We start from the raw sequence: 19,288 nt of genomic DNA, 5'->3' as shown, positions 1-19,288 counted from the left end.
CATATAAAATATTCATTAAGTTTGTAGCATGCCTTTATATTGCTTGACGTAAAAAAGCAATAGCATGTGCTTTGGGATTAATTTGTTTTTGTCTAGACAATCACTTTTTCTGACAGACACAAATATACACTCTGAATGACACTGTTATTGTTTATTTATCCTTGTATTTATTATCCTGTATAGTTAATTGTTAATAGAGAGATGGGGAATTTGAGAATCATGGTATTTGTAATAGGTACCTTAAATAAAAAGGAATTTAGTGACTTACTTTTGAAAACCTGATAATTCTTATTTATTTGGATATATACTTTATATAATCTTCCTTTCAGTGCAAGACTCCCAAGGTAATACTCAATTTAAAAAGCAAACAAACCATGCATTATAATTTTCTTCCAAAAGACTCCAATTTATTTTAGCCATGTTTCATAGTGAACTCCTGATAAAGATGAGTAACTTCACTGACATGTATTTTATTTTGATATAGAAGCACTTGAAGTTCTTATCCTTCAAGATGAATCATGCACAAATTATTTCTTTAATGTCATATTCTTTCCTAATGGCAAACAACTTAAATTTAGATGTGTTGTTCTTTTTTCCCTTCACTACAGCTCAATCACTGATTCCAAGAGAGACAGAGTAGATGTCTACACCAACTGATCCTACTACAATGCCTCATCCAGGCCCTTCACCAGGGCCAGGGCCATCTCCAGGACCAATCCTAGGTCCAAGCCCAGGACCTGGGCCATCACCAAGCTCAGTACATAGCATGATGGGACCAAGTCCTGGACCTCCAAGTGTGCCACATCCAATGCCATCTATGGGACCGGGTGATTATTCACAGGAAGGCATGCATCAAATGCACAAAGTAAGTATTACTACCAAATGTTTTCTGCCAAATGTTTTCTATGTGCAAAACAGTGGTGATGGAAAACTAAAACGATCATTTTGTCAGCCTAAATATCGCTATCAGTTTTATATATGCAAGTCATTCATTAGGACTATGATATTGAGGTGTGAATTCCAGAGCATAAATTAAGATTTGCTTGTGGCAGTTGTGGTTAATGTTCCTCAGTGAGATAATTTAGCATACATTGGAGTACATACGTTTAAATTCAGTAGAGCATTCTTTGAAGTGAACATGTGTATGATTCACCATAATTTATTTTTGGAAGAAGGATAATATTTTAGAAGATAAAAGCAGAATATTTCATTTTTAAGACTTGCCTCATTCAAATAGGCACTAGCTTCTTAGTACCCTATGGGATTTTAGAGTAACAATATTTAAGATCCAGGAATTAGAACAGTACAGTATTCTGCTCATAATGTAGGTTTATGAATGCCGTACTGCCTTAGGAAAATAAGACTGCATCTAATAATGTAGAATGGTATCATAATTAAATTGGAGATTTTCTTTCTTTTTCTTTTTTATTTGATGTTCTCTCTTGTTCCAGTATAAATTTTTATTATAGTTATATCATATTTTATTTATTTATTTATTTAAAACATTTATATAGTCATCCATCTTTCAATCAACTCTGGGTGGTTCCCAGTCAAAAGTTAAAAGACATATCAACTTATATTAAAGCAGGGGTGTCAGAGGCATATCATCACAGTGACGTCACGTGACATATTGGGACTTTTTTCCCCTTCGCTAAACCAGGTGTGGGTGTGACCAGCATGTGACACATCAGGCCCATAGGCCACAAGTTTGACAGCCCTGTATTAAAGCTATACACCTCAAAAGTCCAGTTAGACTTAACATAACTAAATGTTCAGATGGTCAAGATCAAACAAAAATTAGCTTTCTGTGATACTAAATTGTCACTATAAGATTTTCATTCATATACCAGGCTTAACTGCCAATAGGTCAACTAAAAGTATACATTGGATTGTATATCGTATTTGAAAGCTAGAATGGTAGAGCCAGTCAGAATCAATGGAACAAAGACAATAATCGTTATATGTGGACAGCCTTGAAATCTATATGATACCTTCAGTTACCATCAAGGAAAATGAGACCATGATAGATATTATGGATCTTGATGAGGCTATAAACTTTGAGTTGGAATTGAACTGTCAGGGAAACTGTATCTGGAGCAAAGTCTGGAGCAGAAAAATGGCCTTGAGGAAGACTACAACGGCCTAGGAAGAAAATGGTCTTTAGTCTGATTTTTGTTCTCTAGTACAGATAGAAATCTTTTCATAAATATTCGCTTGTGACAAGCAAAGTTCATCCTTCTTGAGATGTAATGTAATAAAAAAATGTAATGAAACTATTGTTATAATGTAAAGAATAACTTATAATTCCAACACAGTAGTGGGCATTTTTTAAAAAAAAAATTACTATATTTTTTCTTCTTTCTTGCTGAGGTGGTGCACAAGTGTCATAGCTAGCGTCATGGTGGGCTGAACTGAAAATTTCAAATCCACTTTTTCCCATAGAGGAGCTTGAGGTGACAGTTAAAGTTTAAAATGTTGCCCTTCCAAAATAAAAGAATGCTTTATATGGAGTACAGTTGGAGTTTTAAATGGCATTGGTATTCATTTGCTTCTCAAAATCCTCATTCCTAAATTTAAAGTAAAGCCTGCAAGTTTGGCTTGTCAGCCTGGACTACAAATAGAGTATATCTGAAGGGGGTATCTGCTCTGTATGGACCACCCAGTGCATTTTTTTTCTTCAATAGCCAGAGAGCATGCTTACAAACTATAGTTAGCAGGCATCTTTTACTGTGGCTTCTCACTCATCTCTCTTGCCTGGAGAACCAATTTTTTTTTTGTTAAGAATCAACAAGACATTAATTAGCAAACTCAGTGGCTCATTATGGTAATGAGAAAAGCAACAGAAAATACTATATGGAAGTCATCCTGAAAAGACAGTAGCAATAAAAACAGTTTACCACAAGGCCTTACCAGTCACTTTCAGTCCATTTTCAGTTTCTTCCTTTTCTTGCCTCCAAATTTGTAGAATCTTTGATGGCTAGAGATCTACACACCCCTACTTTTCTTGCTATGGAGGCACTTAATAATAAGGTACTACCAGATGACAGGAGCATTGAATGAATAATTACTGTCTCAGCAACAGAAATACTCTAATGAAGGACATAATAAATGTTCTGGTCACTGGAACGTCCTATTAATTTGGTTATGGTCAGGATACTCCTTGTGTATCATTTCTTTTGCTGAGACAATAACAGTTGTTTCTCTTCCATTTTCTCTCCTGTGAAGGCTTTGGCAGGTCTGCATTTCGACAGACGGGTGCCTACTTCATCAACACTCAACAGCCTCAAGGGAAGTGTCTGCATTCAAGAACTGAACATATTGATCAGTGTGGAACCTTTTTCTTTTTTTTCCTTTGATAAGTTTGTAAAGATAAACAGGCAGCTCTCCTGAAAGACCAATAAAGCATAAGTGTTGCTCAGAAGTTTTGTTTCTAAACACAGCAGGATATGGAGGATTTAATAGTGTAGATGCCCTACTTTGTAGATTCATTGTCCCAAATGAATGCCAGCATAGTAGCATTGATGTCTTTCCTGCCTATTCAGTTTTTGCCAACCCATCCCTCTCTGGTTTGAGGGACTTTTAAATGGAGCCTCTTCTGACCATGATTGCTGAACCCTTGACAGCACAATTTCTTGCTAATTTAAATGGGGAAAAACACAAAAACTTTATTATAAAAGCTGAAACCAGCATTATAAAATTAGTAATTTTTAAATGGCTTTATTCTGGGTTGCAACTCTTTTGTTACTTCTCCCAAAAATATTAAATACAGCCTATATGTCTCTGGGAAAGATGAAGGACAAAAATAATCTTTCAAAATTCTTATAATCACCAAAATTGTTTCAGGATTTAGCTATCTCTTGGAAACTGTCTGTTTATCATTTGCATTTAGCAGACAGTTCATTTATAATTTTAAAGATCTATTCGCTGTGTCTCAAACTGCTTTTATAATCTCTGATTTGGTATTTTTTTCCTGCATTAGAAGGATGAGATGGGTAAAATATGACCTTGATTGGCGATAGAATTTTTCTTCCTTAATACTTCTATCAACTCTGCAGATAATTAATATGTGTTTTGCAGACACTATCCAATCAGAATGAAGTATCAAAAAAAAATCAATGAGATTTTAATTAAAAAAAACACCTCTTGTTGAAATCAATGGAACTTTTAATTTGCTTAATTTTAGATGGATTATCCCTAATACAATGTTCATGATCTTATGAACTTTCTGAAGCACTTTTTCATTTCCTTTATATCAATTGTTTTCCGGGATGACTTTTGAATTAAATTATTTTGAGATGTCTCATGCACAACAGGCATCGTTATAATTTAGAGAACAATAGTAAATATCGATAGAGGGGAACACTGATTATTGGTGACAGCTTTTCTTCATGGTTGTTGAAGTTGATTAAACCTGAAATCTTAAATAGGCAGGAATTATTGTTTTGTATTTCTGTGCTATGCGGTGCCACGTGCTCAAATATACTGCAGCTTTAATTCATTAATTTGGCACTAGGGTATTGGATTAAGTAACAGCCTGCTTGTCTCTTGATTTTTTGATATATTAATCCTGTTTTTGTAACTGCTGAAGACTATTAAGAGATGATTAATATGCATCAGTTTCTCTCCTGTAATTAATCTCTGAGGGCTTCCTCATCCCACCTTCTGGCTTACTTTCAGTTCTTAACTGATCTACTTAACTGTCACGGAACTTTCTGGATCTTTAAGAGCCCATATTAAACAAGGGAATAAAACTCCTTGCCTTAGAGAATAATATATGGTTGAGTGTACAGATACAGATAATTTTCTTTGTATTTCAGCTCAACTTTGAAACAGGAAATAGACATTTGGTAACTTTAGAATATCTTGTCCCAGATTCCCCTTTGATAGGTCTCCATTGTAACTAGCTAAGTGGACTTCCTGAAAGAGTCCCTCTGTTATTTTCTTGATAACTATGAGTACTTTCCTCAGTCTGTTTTAAAGATCAAAGCTTATCCAGTTTTTGTACATTACTAGCGCTGTAGCTTTAACTACATGTGGGGAGGGTTTTTTGAAAAAAAAAATACTCTGCCATTCTAAGTGAAAAAAAAGGTATTGAATAACCCACTGTTAGAGGAACAGATAAATTGAAAAACAGTGTGAAGAGTGTTTGTGGCAGAGCAAAAACGAGCAAATCCCGAGTTATACTCCAGAAATCTGGAAATGTTGTGTTTTTTTTCTCTTTACTAAGCTTTTAATTTTCCTCAATTTTTATTCCTTTAAATCTCTATCTTTTCCTACCCTTCCCTTTTCCACTCCTCAGTTTCTTCCCTAGCAGTCAAACTGTATGTGTGTGCCTGTGTGCACGCTTGTGCTCACGTGTATACACACACACACACACACCACACACTTTGGGATCTAAAACCTGCTAGTGATGTGGGCTTGCCTGAGAGTTGTTGTTGTGAGAAACCTGAGCCCTTCAGCTTTGCATGTGTGAAGAGGAGACAGTCTTTGGAGAGCTGCACATAATGTTTGTTTAGACACTCTCAGAGCAACTATTAAACGTTTCTTCCCCTGAAATAGCAATTCCCCTGGGCTCTCCCCTCACAAGTGAGGAAAATCTTTTTCATTTTACCCTCTGTTGATTATTCAATTCAGAAACCTTCATGTTTCTTTCCTGCCTCCCTCCTCCTCCTCTTTCTCTTTGAATGCAGGGTGGACTTCACCTTGTCCTCACATGGCAGCTTCGTCTGCCTCATGCAGGTGACCTTTCTTTCTTTTCCTCTGATGGCTCAACTTCTTCCTCATCTTTTTTCCTTCACTGATACCTGATTCTTGAATACAGCCTTGCTTTGCTGGTAAAGAATGAATTTTGCTGGAGTTAGGTGAAAAATGCCCTGGGAAGTTAACTACAGGTAGTCCTCGACTTACAACCACAATTGAGCCCAACACTTCCATTGCCAAGCAAGACAGTTGTCAAGTGAGCTTTCCCCCATTTTATGACCTCTCTTGTTGAGTGAATCACTGCAGTTCTTAGGTTAGTCACACAGTTGTTAAGTGAATCCAGCTTACCCATTGACTTTGCTTGTCAGAAGGTCGTGAAAGGCGATCACATGACCCTGGGATAATATAACTGGCATAAATACATGCCGGTTGCCAAGCATCTAAATTTTGATCATGTGACCATAGGGATGCTGCACTGGTTGTAAGTGTGAAAAATGATCATAGGTCACAGGTCACTTTTTTTCAGTGCTCCTGTTACTTTGAACTGTTACTAAAATTAAATGAATGGTCGTAAGTCGAGCATTATCTGTAATTTCTTTTGGTCCCTTGGGTATCTGAAAATAGATTGACTGTTGTAACGAGAGAAAATACATTTTTTCCAGCATGGTAGTAATTATTATATATAAGCATTAAGCCCAATTCCCAGATTCATCCAGACAAACACAACCATTGCTGTAAATTCTGGAAACGGGACATGGAGGATAGTAAAGTTGGGGAAGGGTAACATTTCTTTTTTAAAAATCTGTTTAGTAATGCTTGTCTCTAGATTCCTCTGCAGTTCAAAATGCAGATTATTGTTGATATTGCTGCCAAAATATAGCTCACTACAAGTGTCTACATATAATAAATGATTGGGGGAAGAGAAACAGAAGAATGTTAGGGCATGGATTTAAAATATCAATAACTCAGCCTTCGCTTGTCACTTCCAGAAGTGTGGGGGTTATAACTCTCATAGATCCCAGCTAGCATAAAAAAAACATAAAATTATGTAATTTCAGAAAATATTGCTGCTTTGACATATTAAGGTCACGTTTGAGGCTGACTGGGTTTTCTGTTTTCTTTGATGTTTTCATGCACATTTTGGTCTGATTTTAATACTATTTTGTGCTTGTTTATTTGTATGAATATGTTTTAAGTATTGTAATTTACTATAAAACTTCATGACGGTGCAAGCCAAAGCAGCACATTGCTTAAGCATTGTTAAAGGCAGGAATGAGACGGGAGGAAGGCAAGATCTAAATCTAAGAAACACAGTAAGAATTTTTAAAAAATTGTTTTGCTCTTACAGCCTATTGATGGTTTGCATGAAAAAGGGATAGTTGAAGACCTACACAACAGTTCCATGAAGGCTGCAAACATGCGACCACCTCTTCCTGGCATGGGACCACCTCAGAGTCCAATGGATCAACACAGTCAAGGTTTATAGTTTTGTCCCATTTTAAATTATTCTTAAAATTGTGACATTATATATCTTTTTTTGATATGAGAACTGATGGCTTTTAAGCCTTGTTGCAGTTGTGTTACAGATAAATCTTTAAGGGTATAAATAATACCTGGTAGAGAATGTTTGAAGTGAAAAGTTCAAAGTGATGCAGAAAATGAACAATTGAGACTTTTGTTTTTCTAAGATATTCATCAGTGTCAAGTACTTTAAGATCTAGAGAAAATAATACGTGGTTTGTTCATTGCTTTGAATAAGAAAAGCCATATGCTTATGTTGGAGTAGGGCTGGCTATGACTGTAGGCTTGACTGGAAAATTGAAAAACACTGTATATTAATAGCACTAGCATTTAGGCTTATGTACCGCCCCATAGTGCTTTATAGCAGTGATCCCAACCTTTGTGGCTTGGCAGCCCAGTGGAGGAAGAGAGGAACCAGCAGCTCAATTTGCACAAGTTGAGTTGTGTACACGTGCTGGCCCTCCACATGCACAAAGAGAGCTGCACGCTAGCCAGGTTCCAAATAGACCATTGCCCGGTAGTGGGCTGCAACCCAAGGGTTAGGGACCCCTGCTTTATAGCCCCCTCTAAGCAGTTTACAGTATCAACATATGGTCCCAACAATCTGAATCCTCATTTTATTGACCTCAGAAGGATGGAAGGCTGAGTCAACCTTGAGTTCCATCAGGCTCAAACTCCAGCATGTAGATGAATTTGCCTGCAATACTGCACTAACCACTGTGCCACCAGGGCTCCTTACAGCTGAGAAGAAAGTGGCTTTTGGTGGGTTTTTTTTTTTTCTTTCTAAAAACTGCACATGATTGAGTTTGATTTGAAGGAGACTTTATCTTTTATCGAAATACTACTATCCACAAGTACTTGTATCTAATAATACCATGTTTCTCCAACAATACGGCCTCCACCAATAGGAAGGCCTAGCATGATTTCTAGGCATGAGGTGAAATTAAGCCCCACCCCCAAAATTTAGGCCTATTTAAACCGTGCGTTTCCCTATTATTTCTCACATCGTTCATTAGAACTACACGAGATGAAGAGAAATGGGGGGAAGGGAAGGGGGGGAGAAAACTTTTCTTTAGGAGCGCCATGCAGGTAGCCCAGGCTATTCTGATCTACTACCGATAGAACATCGGCCGATAGAGGCTCCCCGAAGGCAGAGTCACTTGCCGCTTCTATTGGCTGGTAGAAGCGGCCTCAGGGTGAGCGCCCATGCGCACTTCCCTCGCCACGAGGCCATTTCTATCGGCCAATGGAAGCTCCCCAAAGGCAGAGTCACCAGCTGCTTCTATCGGCCGGTAGAAGCGGCTTCAGGGTAAGGGCTTGTGCGCACTCCCCTCGCCACGAGGCCATTTCTATCAGCCGATAGAAGGCTCCCCAAAGGCAGAGTCACCAGCTGCTTCTATCGGCCGGTAGAAGCGGCTGGTGACTCTGCCTTTGGGGAGCTTCCATCAGCCGATAGAAACTGCCTCAAGGAGTTTCTATCTACCTCAACCCAAAGTGGCTGGTGACTGCCTTTCGGGAGCTTCCATCGGCTGATAGAAACAGCTTCATGGCAAGGTGAGTGTGCGTGGGTGCTCACCCCAAGGTCACTTCTACCAGCTGATAGAAGCGGCTGGTGACTCTACCTTTGGGGAGCTTCCAGTGGCGGCCTCATGGAGAGGTGAGTACGCAGGGGGAAGAAATTAAGTCATCCCTGAAAAGATGTCCTAGCCATTTTTTCGGGCTCAAGGAAAAAAAAAAAAAAGACCCGGCCTTATTTTATGAGAAACACGGTAATTGTTCCGACGTAGGCTTCTCCAACGGCACGAAGCCGACTCCTCATCCTGATAAACCCCTTTTATTTAGTTTACAGTGAATTCCTCTCCAGCAAAGTCCCGGCCAACAGTCTTTCAAGATACTTCACAATTACAGACTTTTATCAGGCTTAGAGAGTTGCCAGGCCAATATCTTTCAGATGCCACACTGTAGCAGACAATACTTGGCAAGAATGCAGGAACAGATCTTCACCCAAATGAACTAATCATCTCCTGCAAACCCCCACTCCCCTTTTGCTCCTCTTTTATTCCTTATGGGAGGGGCCATTTACTGCCGACCTGTGGCTTTACTCCCAAGTCAACCCTTGTTTCTTAGTGTTTCCCTTCTTCTGGCAGCTCTGTGCATGTGCACACTGGGAACAGGCTCCAGCTGTTCTTCTGCCTCATTGATGTCCGACTCCAAAGGCAGCTGATAACTGTCCGACAGCCTGGTCCCATCTCTGCCTCCAACGCAGAGCACTTATCAGAGCCTTCCCCAGACTCCAGGACTGGCCCATGTTCCTTCCCAACCTCCTCACTCTCTGAATCTGCTGCCAGTTCTGCTGGTGAGCCACAACAATAATAAGGGGACGAAAGGCAAAGGTAGTACCAATAATAATGAGATGCCTTGGGTGGCATGCCAAATAATGTGGAGGATCACTTGAACACCAAGGGCATTGACAAATTCATCATCAGTCAATTGCAAAATGGCAGCTTTACTCAGCAGCTTACATTCTTCAAGCATACCTCATTACACCATGAAACATTAAACATTTGCCTATCCAAGGCTCTTTGGAAGGACTCAGTAGGTGGGTAAAAATGCCAGATCCAGTCAACATCTCACCGACTCTGTAGCCAACAATAATAAAACCAACCATTGTAGCTGAACGTGTACATTTTCCAGTTTGTCAGAGGTGAATGTGATACCAAAAATATTAAAAGAAAAATGAATTATATACAAACGAATTTTTAAAAAGGAAATTCAAAAGGCAGTTACACATGTAAGATGGAAAGATAATAATGTACAGCTTCCTTGAGGGGGGAGATATGAAGTAAACAATGGGTAAAACAGCTATGCAATGTAAGAATTAGAAATACGCTTTCAGTTATTACATGATCTAGGTCTGCCAGTGTATATATATTTTTCTTTTCTCCTCATTCATGTCCTTCAGGATAACTGTCTTCTTTGGCATCTCTCAGTCCCAGCAGCAAAAGCTTTTTGCTTTGAGATCAATCCTGCATTTCAGAGAAAAAATTACCTCCTTTCCACAGTCATAAAGAAGCTGAAATACACACACACAAACATCCACACAACACCTTCCCTGGGAGTTAAGGAACAGCTCTTCCTAGTCCTGAACTTCTCGCAAATTAGTTCTGAAAGGGATTGAAGCAAGGCCTGAGCTGTAGCTCCCTGGGCTCACCTTCTCAACTTACCAAGGGTGGCTTTGGAGTCGTATTTATAGTTAACAGCCTGAACTCTGCCAAAAGTGTATTATAAGACTGCCATGGGCTCTTTCCAGTTTGGATTTAATATCAATACTACATCATATCACATTGGTAATCCTTAGAGATGAAGCTTTGGAGACGGACTTTACTGTGAGATTCAGCTGGGTTAGAATGCATTTTTTATGGTGGGCGGGGAAATGAAACTTGGCCAATTTAAAAATGTTAGAAATTATCAGTAATGTTGAAATACTTTGAAAGTTGATTTCCAGATTAAAGGTTATTTGTCTCCCTACACCCCAGTCCCCATTTCTGGAGATTAAAAAAAGTAAAGAAGTTGCTTTGAAAATTTTCTTATTCCAGTATCAAAGTGAAAAATATAAAGGAAAAAACTTGGTTTTTATCCTGGCTGACTTTTTACAAACATAATACTGTTGGTGCTCTGGACCCCCATCTGAAGTTCAGACCTAAGCTTACAGTATATATTCATTACTCATTTACCTTGGGTTTTCAGGAGGATCATTTTCTCCCATCTATTTTCCACTTCAAGCATTTTTATTTTCGTAATTCTTTAAAATTTATTTAAATAAGTTATATGGCTGCTAATCTCACAAGACTGACCCTGGGTGGCGTACAATGCTTAAAACCCAACAACTGAAACTAAAATCCAATAACCTATAGCACTTGGAGTAAATAACACCTCCCAATCTTAAAACTGCATCAACAACAGAATTCCAGTGCTTCACTAGGGATCATGTATTTGGCTGATTTCAGTCATACAGATGGACTTTGCACAGATCTGGGCCACAAAATATTTTTTTTTTGTTAGCAGGGTAGAAGCTGATTCTGATTTACTTCATAATCTGCATTCCAGTGGGTAGTGGGAGGACATTTTACTTATGTCAGTGAATAACTCCCAAGCTCTGTTATTGCTTCTTTGTTCTAAATCAAATGGTCTAGTGTAACACTAAATATTCAGGGATGCTTAAGCTGGGTTGATGATATGGAAATAAAATTAAAACCAAGATGAATAGATTTTAGCAATTGACTGTCCTTAGATTCTTCAAGGATGTGGTTTATCATGTCTTGGTGGTGTATTGACGGTGCCAAGAGGAAGAGGATGAAAACAGTAAACATCTCTGCTCAAGGAACAGGGAAAATAAGAAGTGCAGTTCCTAAGGAAAATGTGATCTCCACAGCCAAATAATGATGGTGTAATTAAATACCATTACTGTTATTTGGTCCTGAATGCTAATTAAGTGTTGTTATTTCTGGCAAGTTGAAACTATGGTTGAGTCTGTCCATGTATTTTGAGATTAAGGAGGTTTCATCATGTCTTCATAAATACACTCCGCTACATAGTTTCAAAGTAGTACAAGATCAGAAGCTGTGAAGAAACCTGGCCCATCGAATTGCTTTGAGTTGGACATAACTGAATGCATGACATCATTGGCATCATCACCTATTTTCAACTTAGAAACTGAGCATCAAGATCATGCTAAATCCAAAAACTGCTAGGGAACTCCTAGAAACTTCAGATAAATCAGTCATCAATAGACACAGAGAGATAAACTATGCCATTCAAAAGAGACAATTAAAAAGCTAAGAAGGAAATTAAAAAGACTAGAACACATCCTCTCTACCAATCAGCACCCAGATAAGCAGGAATTATCACCAAACATACAAGCAGAAAGCAGTTCCTTTGCTTGTTCATTCATTCATTCATTCATTCATTATTTAATTCATTCATTTTCTATGCCCTAAACAAGAAGTACGAAGGAGAAAACCACACCCTTATCAATATAGGCAGGGCAGGTTACTGTATATGAACAGGAAGAAAATTCCACACTCATTAGCATTGATGATGTTATCTAGTTTGGTAAAGAAATGTCTGCAAGCAAACAACCAGGTTCAGAGAGTACCAAGGATTCCCCGGTTCAACCCTGAGCTACTTATGTTTTCTTCCATTGTAATTTTATTGCACCCATGTTTTTTTTCTGACTAAAATTTATTTTCCCAGCTCTATTTCAGAGTTGTTTTTGCAAATTAAGTAATTGTTGGCAATTATTAACATTTGATCAATATTTGGCATTATAATTTGTCACCTATTAAGGAAATGGTGAGTAATTTGGTTATTATTTAGTGGTGCTCTAATAACTGAAATACTTTCTCCAATTGGGTATGTGCAAATTATAGTTCACTAAATATAATATAAACATAAATAAATAATACAAATCATTTGTGGCTTATTCAAGTGTCCGATTTTGGGTTTGGCTCTTCAGAAACTTTAATGGGATTCTATCAAGCATCTGGCAGTTTGAAGGGCGTAGTTAGAGGCCTTTGTTTTCCTTTCTCAAAGCAACAATGCAGGTGTTAACTTCTCTAAAAGCGGTGTGGCTGTGGCAGACTTAAAAATGCATTTCAAGCTAGATATATGCAACCTTTTCCACAGTTCCTTTCTTTGGGCCATATGTTAATAATGCTGCCTGCCTTTTCCAAAGCTTTCTGTCGCAATCCCCTAGTCAGTGCCTCTGCAGATGTTTGTTTTCAGATGCTTATGGAAGACAAGGAAGGCCCCCGAAAGGTCAGATTTTCTTGTAGCGGCATATGCTGCCTGGTTAAGCTTTCAGAACAGAAGGTTAGTATAAAATAATCTCTGGCAATTAAAAAAAAAAAGAGCTCTTACAGGAGCACATCCTTCCTGGCCCTTTCCCCGAGGAATCCATAGTTGAAACCATGCATTTGCAATGCACTTTGGATATTTATATAATATTCACAAATGTTCCATGATTTAAACAGCTGTCTAGCATTCCAGAAGCTCCACAGAACAGGGTGACAGACATTTATTTTAAAATATGACAATCTTGCTGGGCTCCATAAGGAGATTTATTTGGATCTGTTGTAATGCTCCTTTTTGTTCTCAAAAAAACAACAACAACAAATGGGGGTGATTTTGAGAACTGGTAGATTAGTTGCAGTCACATACATAGTCAAAACAATGTGTTTTATGTGGCTAGCACCTAAAACACAAATCCCATAACCTTTGACCTATAGTTACCTCGAGTTGCACATTGATTATTCGGAGTTGTGCAAACTGGAATGGTGTAATAATTGTGCAGTACAATTGTTGTAGTACGAACAACACAAGACAGTTTGATCCAGAAGCAGAAAATCCAAATGACTCATTACTGTGGAATACAATTCATCTGGGATTTCTCTTCTTCTCAGCTCATTGTGATAAGTTATCTCGTTCTTCCCACATCTGAGAAAAGCTCAGCTTGTATTTAGAGTGATTCAAATTTATTTTACTTTCATCTCTCTTAATAGAGCTATTTTTGGCGGTGTGCTGGATGTGTGAAAGATAGGGGATAACAGACCAAATTTGACCTACTTGCCATCTGCATGCCCCCCCACCCCACCCAGTAGTTCCAAAAGTAAAAGGGTTTGAGAAATTAAGGCTGGTGATTGAAGAGAAGTTTTGGATTAATCGTCAGGAATTTAGAATAAAGTACTTCCCATACTGTTGAAATAGGCATCATGATCACTCACCTCCCCATCCAAAAACATGAGCTGAGCAATATCGCCAGTTGTTGTCAATGGGGATTATGTGAAAGCGAACTGGTTTTGCATTATTGATACCGTTTGTTTCAAAGGCTTGGGTGACAGACCTTTTCCAACAGATTCCAATGTCTGGAGCAGCGTTATCTAATTCTATTGCCTTTGATGAAACAGACACTGTGGTAGACTCTGGCATGAGCTGTGGTGGCGCAGTGGTTAGAATGGAGTATTGCAGACTAATGCTGCCAACTGCCAGCACTTCGATTCTCGCCAGCTCAAAGTTGACTCAGCCTTCCATCCTTTGGAGGTCGGTAAAATGAGGACCCAGATTGTTGTGGGCAATATGTGATTCTATAAACCGCTTAGAGAGGGCTGTAAAGTGGTATGTAAGTCTGAGTGCTATTGCTATTTGCCTTTCTTAAATGGAAGATAATTGTGCTATTTAGACAATTTAGAGTACTGCAGCATGTACAAGTGTTTCTTGCAGTTATCATGAAAACCTCTTTGTATCAAAACTTCTGTTGCCTTTAGTTATGTAATAGAGCATTTTAAGTACAGAGAGTATTGTGACGATTCTCTGAAGGGGTGACATTATTAGAGTAAGCGATGCAGGATAAAGATTCTGGGTTTTTTTTTTTGGTCAGCTGTTTTTCAGTCTTTCATCCTTCTGTTCTATCTGAATTAACTCTTTATTTCTTAAAATATTAAATACATATGGTATATATAGAGGGACCTGATTAAACTGATAGTGCTTCTTTTCAGAAGGCTTGAATAGTTAAAAATGTAAACTGAGTGCAGCTGAATGTATTTTTTTACTAATTAACCATTGTTATTTTATATATTTAATTTTACCTTTGCACTTAGCAGTAGTGTTTTTCATGCATTGCCGGTTTAATACTGTATTAATTCCAGCTTGTGCTCAGAAGATTGCTGTTTAGAAGCAATTAAGCTGTAAGGAATTTTGGCAACTTATTGTGTTTAGGAAGGAAAGGAATAACAGAGGGCTCTGAGTTAGTGTTGATCCTGAATGTAAATAAAATGTGGAAGAGAGTATATAAAAATGTCAGGCAATAACTGGTTTAATAACAGATCTTAAGATTCCAGGACAAAAGTGAACATTTAAGATCAGCATTTTCCAATTTGATGTCTTCTAGGTTGGCTAAGTATTTTTAGACTTGAAGTCTACTGCCCATAGAAGGCACTGGTTAAACGAAAGCTAATGGAGATTATTGCAGTTGTAGAAGTAGAACTTGTATCCATTTGTAGAATAGATGTATGGGTGGATTATTGTACTTTCTGGAAGTTCAAAACAGAGTATATACTGTTTGTGGATTAAATGTTAAAATATTGTATTTTGTTTCAGTTTCTATGTTGCTATATAACCCATAATTATTCTGCTCAGTAGAAAGAATTGCATTTATACAGTGTATGCCTATTATAGATAATTGCTTGCATGGCTGAAGAACTAAACAGTTCATCACAGTTGCCAGTGTTCGTACATCAATAACAACTTTGTGGCTCTGCATAACCCTGGTGCATGTAAATGTTCTGTTCATTTCAATGCAACATGTATGCCTGGTTATAGGATTGTGCTATGTATGGTCATAATTTCTGAGGCATGGAATGGCTCTTCATTTTGCAACAACCATAGGAGACAAACATAGCAATTGTCTTTCAACTTCTCATCCGGAAATCTAGAATAAAATGGTTTAAGTGGAAACTTTCTTGGGGAACGTTATGGACTGGCTGCTTGGAAAATTCTATAATATGGGAAGGTTGAGGTAGAATGGGAATTCTTGGAAACTGAGGCAGATACACATGGAAGAAGTGAGAACCTTTGCCCACATTGTTCTGTCATTGGATAGGCACAGCTGAGTACAGCCTGCCATTTTCTATAGTACACATTTTTTGTTCTTGCACCTGTTGGATCTAGTGGATAAGGCACAAGGCTAGGAGTTCTAATTTCACTTTTTAGACATGAAAACCAGTCTGCTAACTTTGGGCTAGTTGTTCTTTCCTCAACTCACCTCACCTCGCGGGGTTGTCGTTGTGGGAAAAATAGCAGGAGGAAGGAGCATTGAGAGTATGTTTGTTGAGTTATATATAAAAGTAATAAAGGTGGGATAAAAATACATTTTTAAAAATGCATCCTAGTAACATTTCAAGCAGTGACTAAAAGGTGAAGCTGGAATCTAGCAGAATAAAAAGATTGGTGGATTTATTTGTGGAAGCATGTATTGTACAAGGCAGGGTGGGAAATTATGGACCCTTTATGACCTTTGGACTTCAACTCCCAGAATTCCTGAGCTAGCATGGCTGGTTTAGGAATTCTGGGAGTTGAAGTCCATAGGTCACAAAAGGGCCATAATTGTCTGCTCTGGGGTAAGGCATGTTGTATCATTTCACTTATATTGTAAACACTCATTGTAGGAGCAGAGATAACCAGTTCTCCTCACAGGCTGTTTTGCACTGCTGGTTGAATGGCCAGGAACGGATGTCTTGAGTTTTATTTTATTAGCCCAGGGCAGCAGTCTGGCATTTTATCTGGGGGCCAGACTCACATATCTTTTGGCCAGATAATCATCTCAGATTGAATTAAGTTAGCAAAGGGCAAGCCTGTTTACAAAGGATCCCAACTGTATTGAGCGCCCTGTAGTCAGGTTTTGCTTAAATACATTCATGCAGATCCATCCACTTTCACTCAGAGACCCACTGAATCCTTGTCAAACTGATCAAGGAGTATCTGGTGGGTAAATATGTGTACATGGGTAGTTTTCTTTCAGTCAGCTTCCTGTGTGCTCCTGCTTTTTATAGCAGTGCATTACTTTTCCACCTCAGCTGTTTCTCATGAGTTGCTGCTGTTATTACTGAGATCCCTAAGTCTTGCATCATGTGCAGTTTCACCCAGTGGCCAGCTTCCAGATCTCTCTCGTTTCAAATTAGGTCATTCACTGCTCATCACACGTCCAAGGCTCCATTTCTTAGAGTGCTTTAGACAGTCTGTTTGTTGGGGGTTTTGTTCCCCTCCCTCAAGCCCAGATACATTCCATAATATTTACAACATGCATTTGTCAGTTTCCATACCTAGAGCATTTTTCACTCTCACTCACTGTCAAGAATCCCTTTATTTTAAGATTTATGTTCTGGTTGTTTCCCTTATTTTCTTGTTTTTAAGCTTTGGTTTTCTCAGAGACAAAATTCTCTAAATCACCTGCAGCTTCAATTTTTGTGCAATCAATCATTTCCAAACTTGGTGGTTCATGAATCTCACTTTGTCCATTCTGTTTGCGCCATATTTAAGCTCCTAGCTCACATACCATAGAGCTATGTTATGGAAAACATTGCTATCTTTGCTCTTCCGAAAGGGTCATTGATGCCCAGTCTGTACTTTGTGTAGTTCCAGCTTCTGTTCTTCCGTGGTAAATGCTTAGCATGTGTGAGAGAAAAGTGCGTGTGCGTGTGGTGCATTTAGTTTAAAATTTCAATTACGTACATTTAGAATTGGTAAGTTTCACAAGACATCAAAAGTTCTTCCTAATTTTATTATTCACTTGATGACTAGAAGAGTGATCACTACTAACTAACTACATGTTAACGTATGCGCATATGTATATGCTTGAATATGTTATGTCCCTTAGATGGGTAATAAGGCCTTATGCAAGCAGCATTAAAAGTGTTTTTATTTGATTTGGTAGGTTTTTCATTTGGTTTTATTTAGTAATTAGTCCTAAAAGGTCACTTATAAAAAAGACAGGATATAGACCCTGAAACAAAATCAAACTGGCTATATCTGTAAGGGTGACATTTCCAACTGAATCTCAGTGGGACGAAATCATGTGACATGGATTAACTCTTCATTCTTCTTTCTATTGTTTTTACCACTCTTTGGTTTAATAGGTGGGTTTTTTTTAACACAGAGAACAGTTATTTGTGATAAGAGCTCTATTTAAATGTGCCTAAAGGAAATGTGCCTAATAACTCCTTTTTTCCCTTGAGAATCAGGAATCTTTTGGAAGAATAGTTTTTCATACAAAAATATGATTATTGCAGATAATGGAAGCACTCATTTGTTAAGGTTTATTAACTGGAAACCAAACAATCATGAATTTTCTGGTTCTTTTGTTTTTGGCTACAGGCTATTTGTCTCCTCATCCATCTCCTCTGGGAGCTCCTGAGCACGTGTCTAGTCCAATGTCTGGAGGAGGTCCAACTCCACCCCAAATGCAACCGAGTCAGCCAGGGCCCATGATGCCTGGAGACCCACAAGTGATGAGCCAACCCAGTAGAGGCCCTTCACCTTTCAGTCCTGTTCAGTTGCACCAGCTCCGAGCTCAGATTTTAGCATACAAAATGCTGGCTAGAGGACAACCAATCCCTGATAACATTCAGCTTGCTGTACAAGGGAAAAGGTCTCTGCCTGGGATTCAGCAGCAGCAGGCTCTTTACAAATCATCCGGTAAAATGGCTACCTCCTGTATTGTAATACCTACTCAAGAAAGACTGAGGACAAAATTGTGGCTTTCCTTTGATTACGTGTAAATGGGAACTCAAAGAGTGATTTGTGAGGAAAGGAGTAAAAGGGAACCCTGTTCTTTTTCCCCCTTTTGCTTCAGTGCACAGATGCATGCAGAAGCAATGTGGCTGAGTAGCGCAGACAACAGAGGCATTATGGGGTCCCGAGTAATTTGGACACTAGAAAAACCAACTTCTATGTGGGGTGGTGGAATATGCATTTCCTGTAATGTCCTGGGGAGAGATTTTCTATAAGTTTACCTCAGAACAGAGAAAGAAGGGAACAGAGTTGAATTGAATTCCATAGGGATCCTTGAAGTGAAATAAAGAGTCTGCCCTCAAATAAAAATTTCTATTTTTATTTCCTTGTCTATTTCTTTCTACGTGTTTAATTTTAGTATGAACTAGGTAAATGGAGCAAAAAAAAAGGAGGGACATCACTACATTTTGATTTAAAAACCTCTACTGAAATGTAAATGTTTAATTAACAACACAGAGAGGGTGGGGAGAGGGAGAGTTCATATGAAGGAATTTCCTGAAACTCACCCCTAAGGCACAGAAGCTGTTTTGCAGAAACGTTCTTGCTACCTTCCAATAAGAGATCATGTGCATTCTTCCTTGCAGGAGTTGTTCCCATGCCTGGACACGGAGTTGCTTCAGGAATGCCAGGACATACAGCTGCCATGGCTCCAAAAACTTGGCCAGAAGGTAAAACTACAATACTATAACCCAAAACTACACATAGCTCATGTGCAATTAACCAT

The 19,288-nt window shown here is 38.5% G+C and overlaps 1 protein-coding gene across 4 annotated transcripts in view; it reads left to right on the top strand.

Moving 5' to 3' along the window:
- The window catches only part of SMARCA2 (SWI/SNF related BAF chromatin remodeling complex subunit ATPase 2), a 110,405-nt gene that overhangs the window by 13,107 nt on the left and 78,010 nt on the right, over nt 1–19,288 (top strand). For all 4 annotated transcript variants that reach the window (XM_026703759.2, XM_026703757.2, XM_026703758.2 and 1 more), the window contains exons 2-5: nt 609–865; nt 7,049–7,178; nt 18,148–18,468; nt 19,149–19,232. In XM_026703759.2, the coding sequence (XP_026559544.1) occupies nt 641–865; nt 7,049–7,178; nt 18,148–18,468; nt 19,149–19,232 (760 nt within the window). In that variant the 5' untranslated portion in view covers nt 609–640. The remainder of the gene's footprint in view (nt 1–608; nt 866–7,048; nt 7,179–18,147; nt 18,469–19,148; nt 19,233–19,288) is intronic.

Source organism: Pseudonaja textilis, chromosome 2 (genome assembly GCF_049901715.1).
Source record: "Pseudonaja textilis isolate UNSWEBS1 chromosome 2, rPseTex1.2, whole genome shotgun sequence".
In the NCBI taxonomy this organism is placed as follows: Eukaryota; Metazoa; Chordata; class Lepidosauria; order Squamata; family Elapidae; genus Pseudonaja; species Pseudonaja textilis.
Note: the sequence above shows the minus strand (reverse complement) of the source record. Positions and strands in the feature narration are given on the sequence as shown.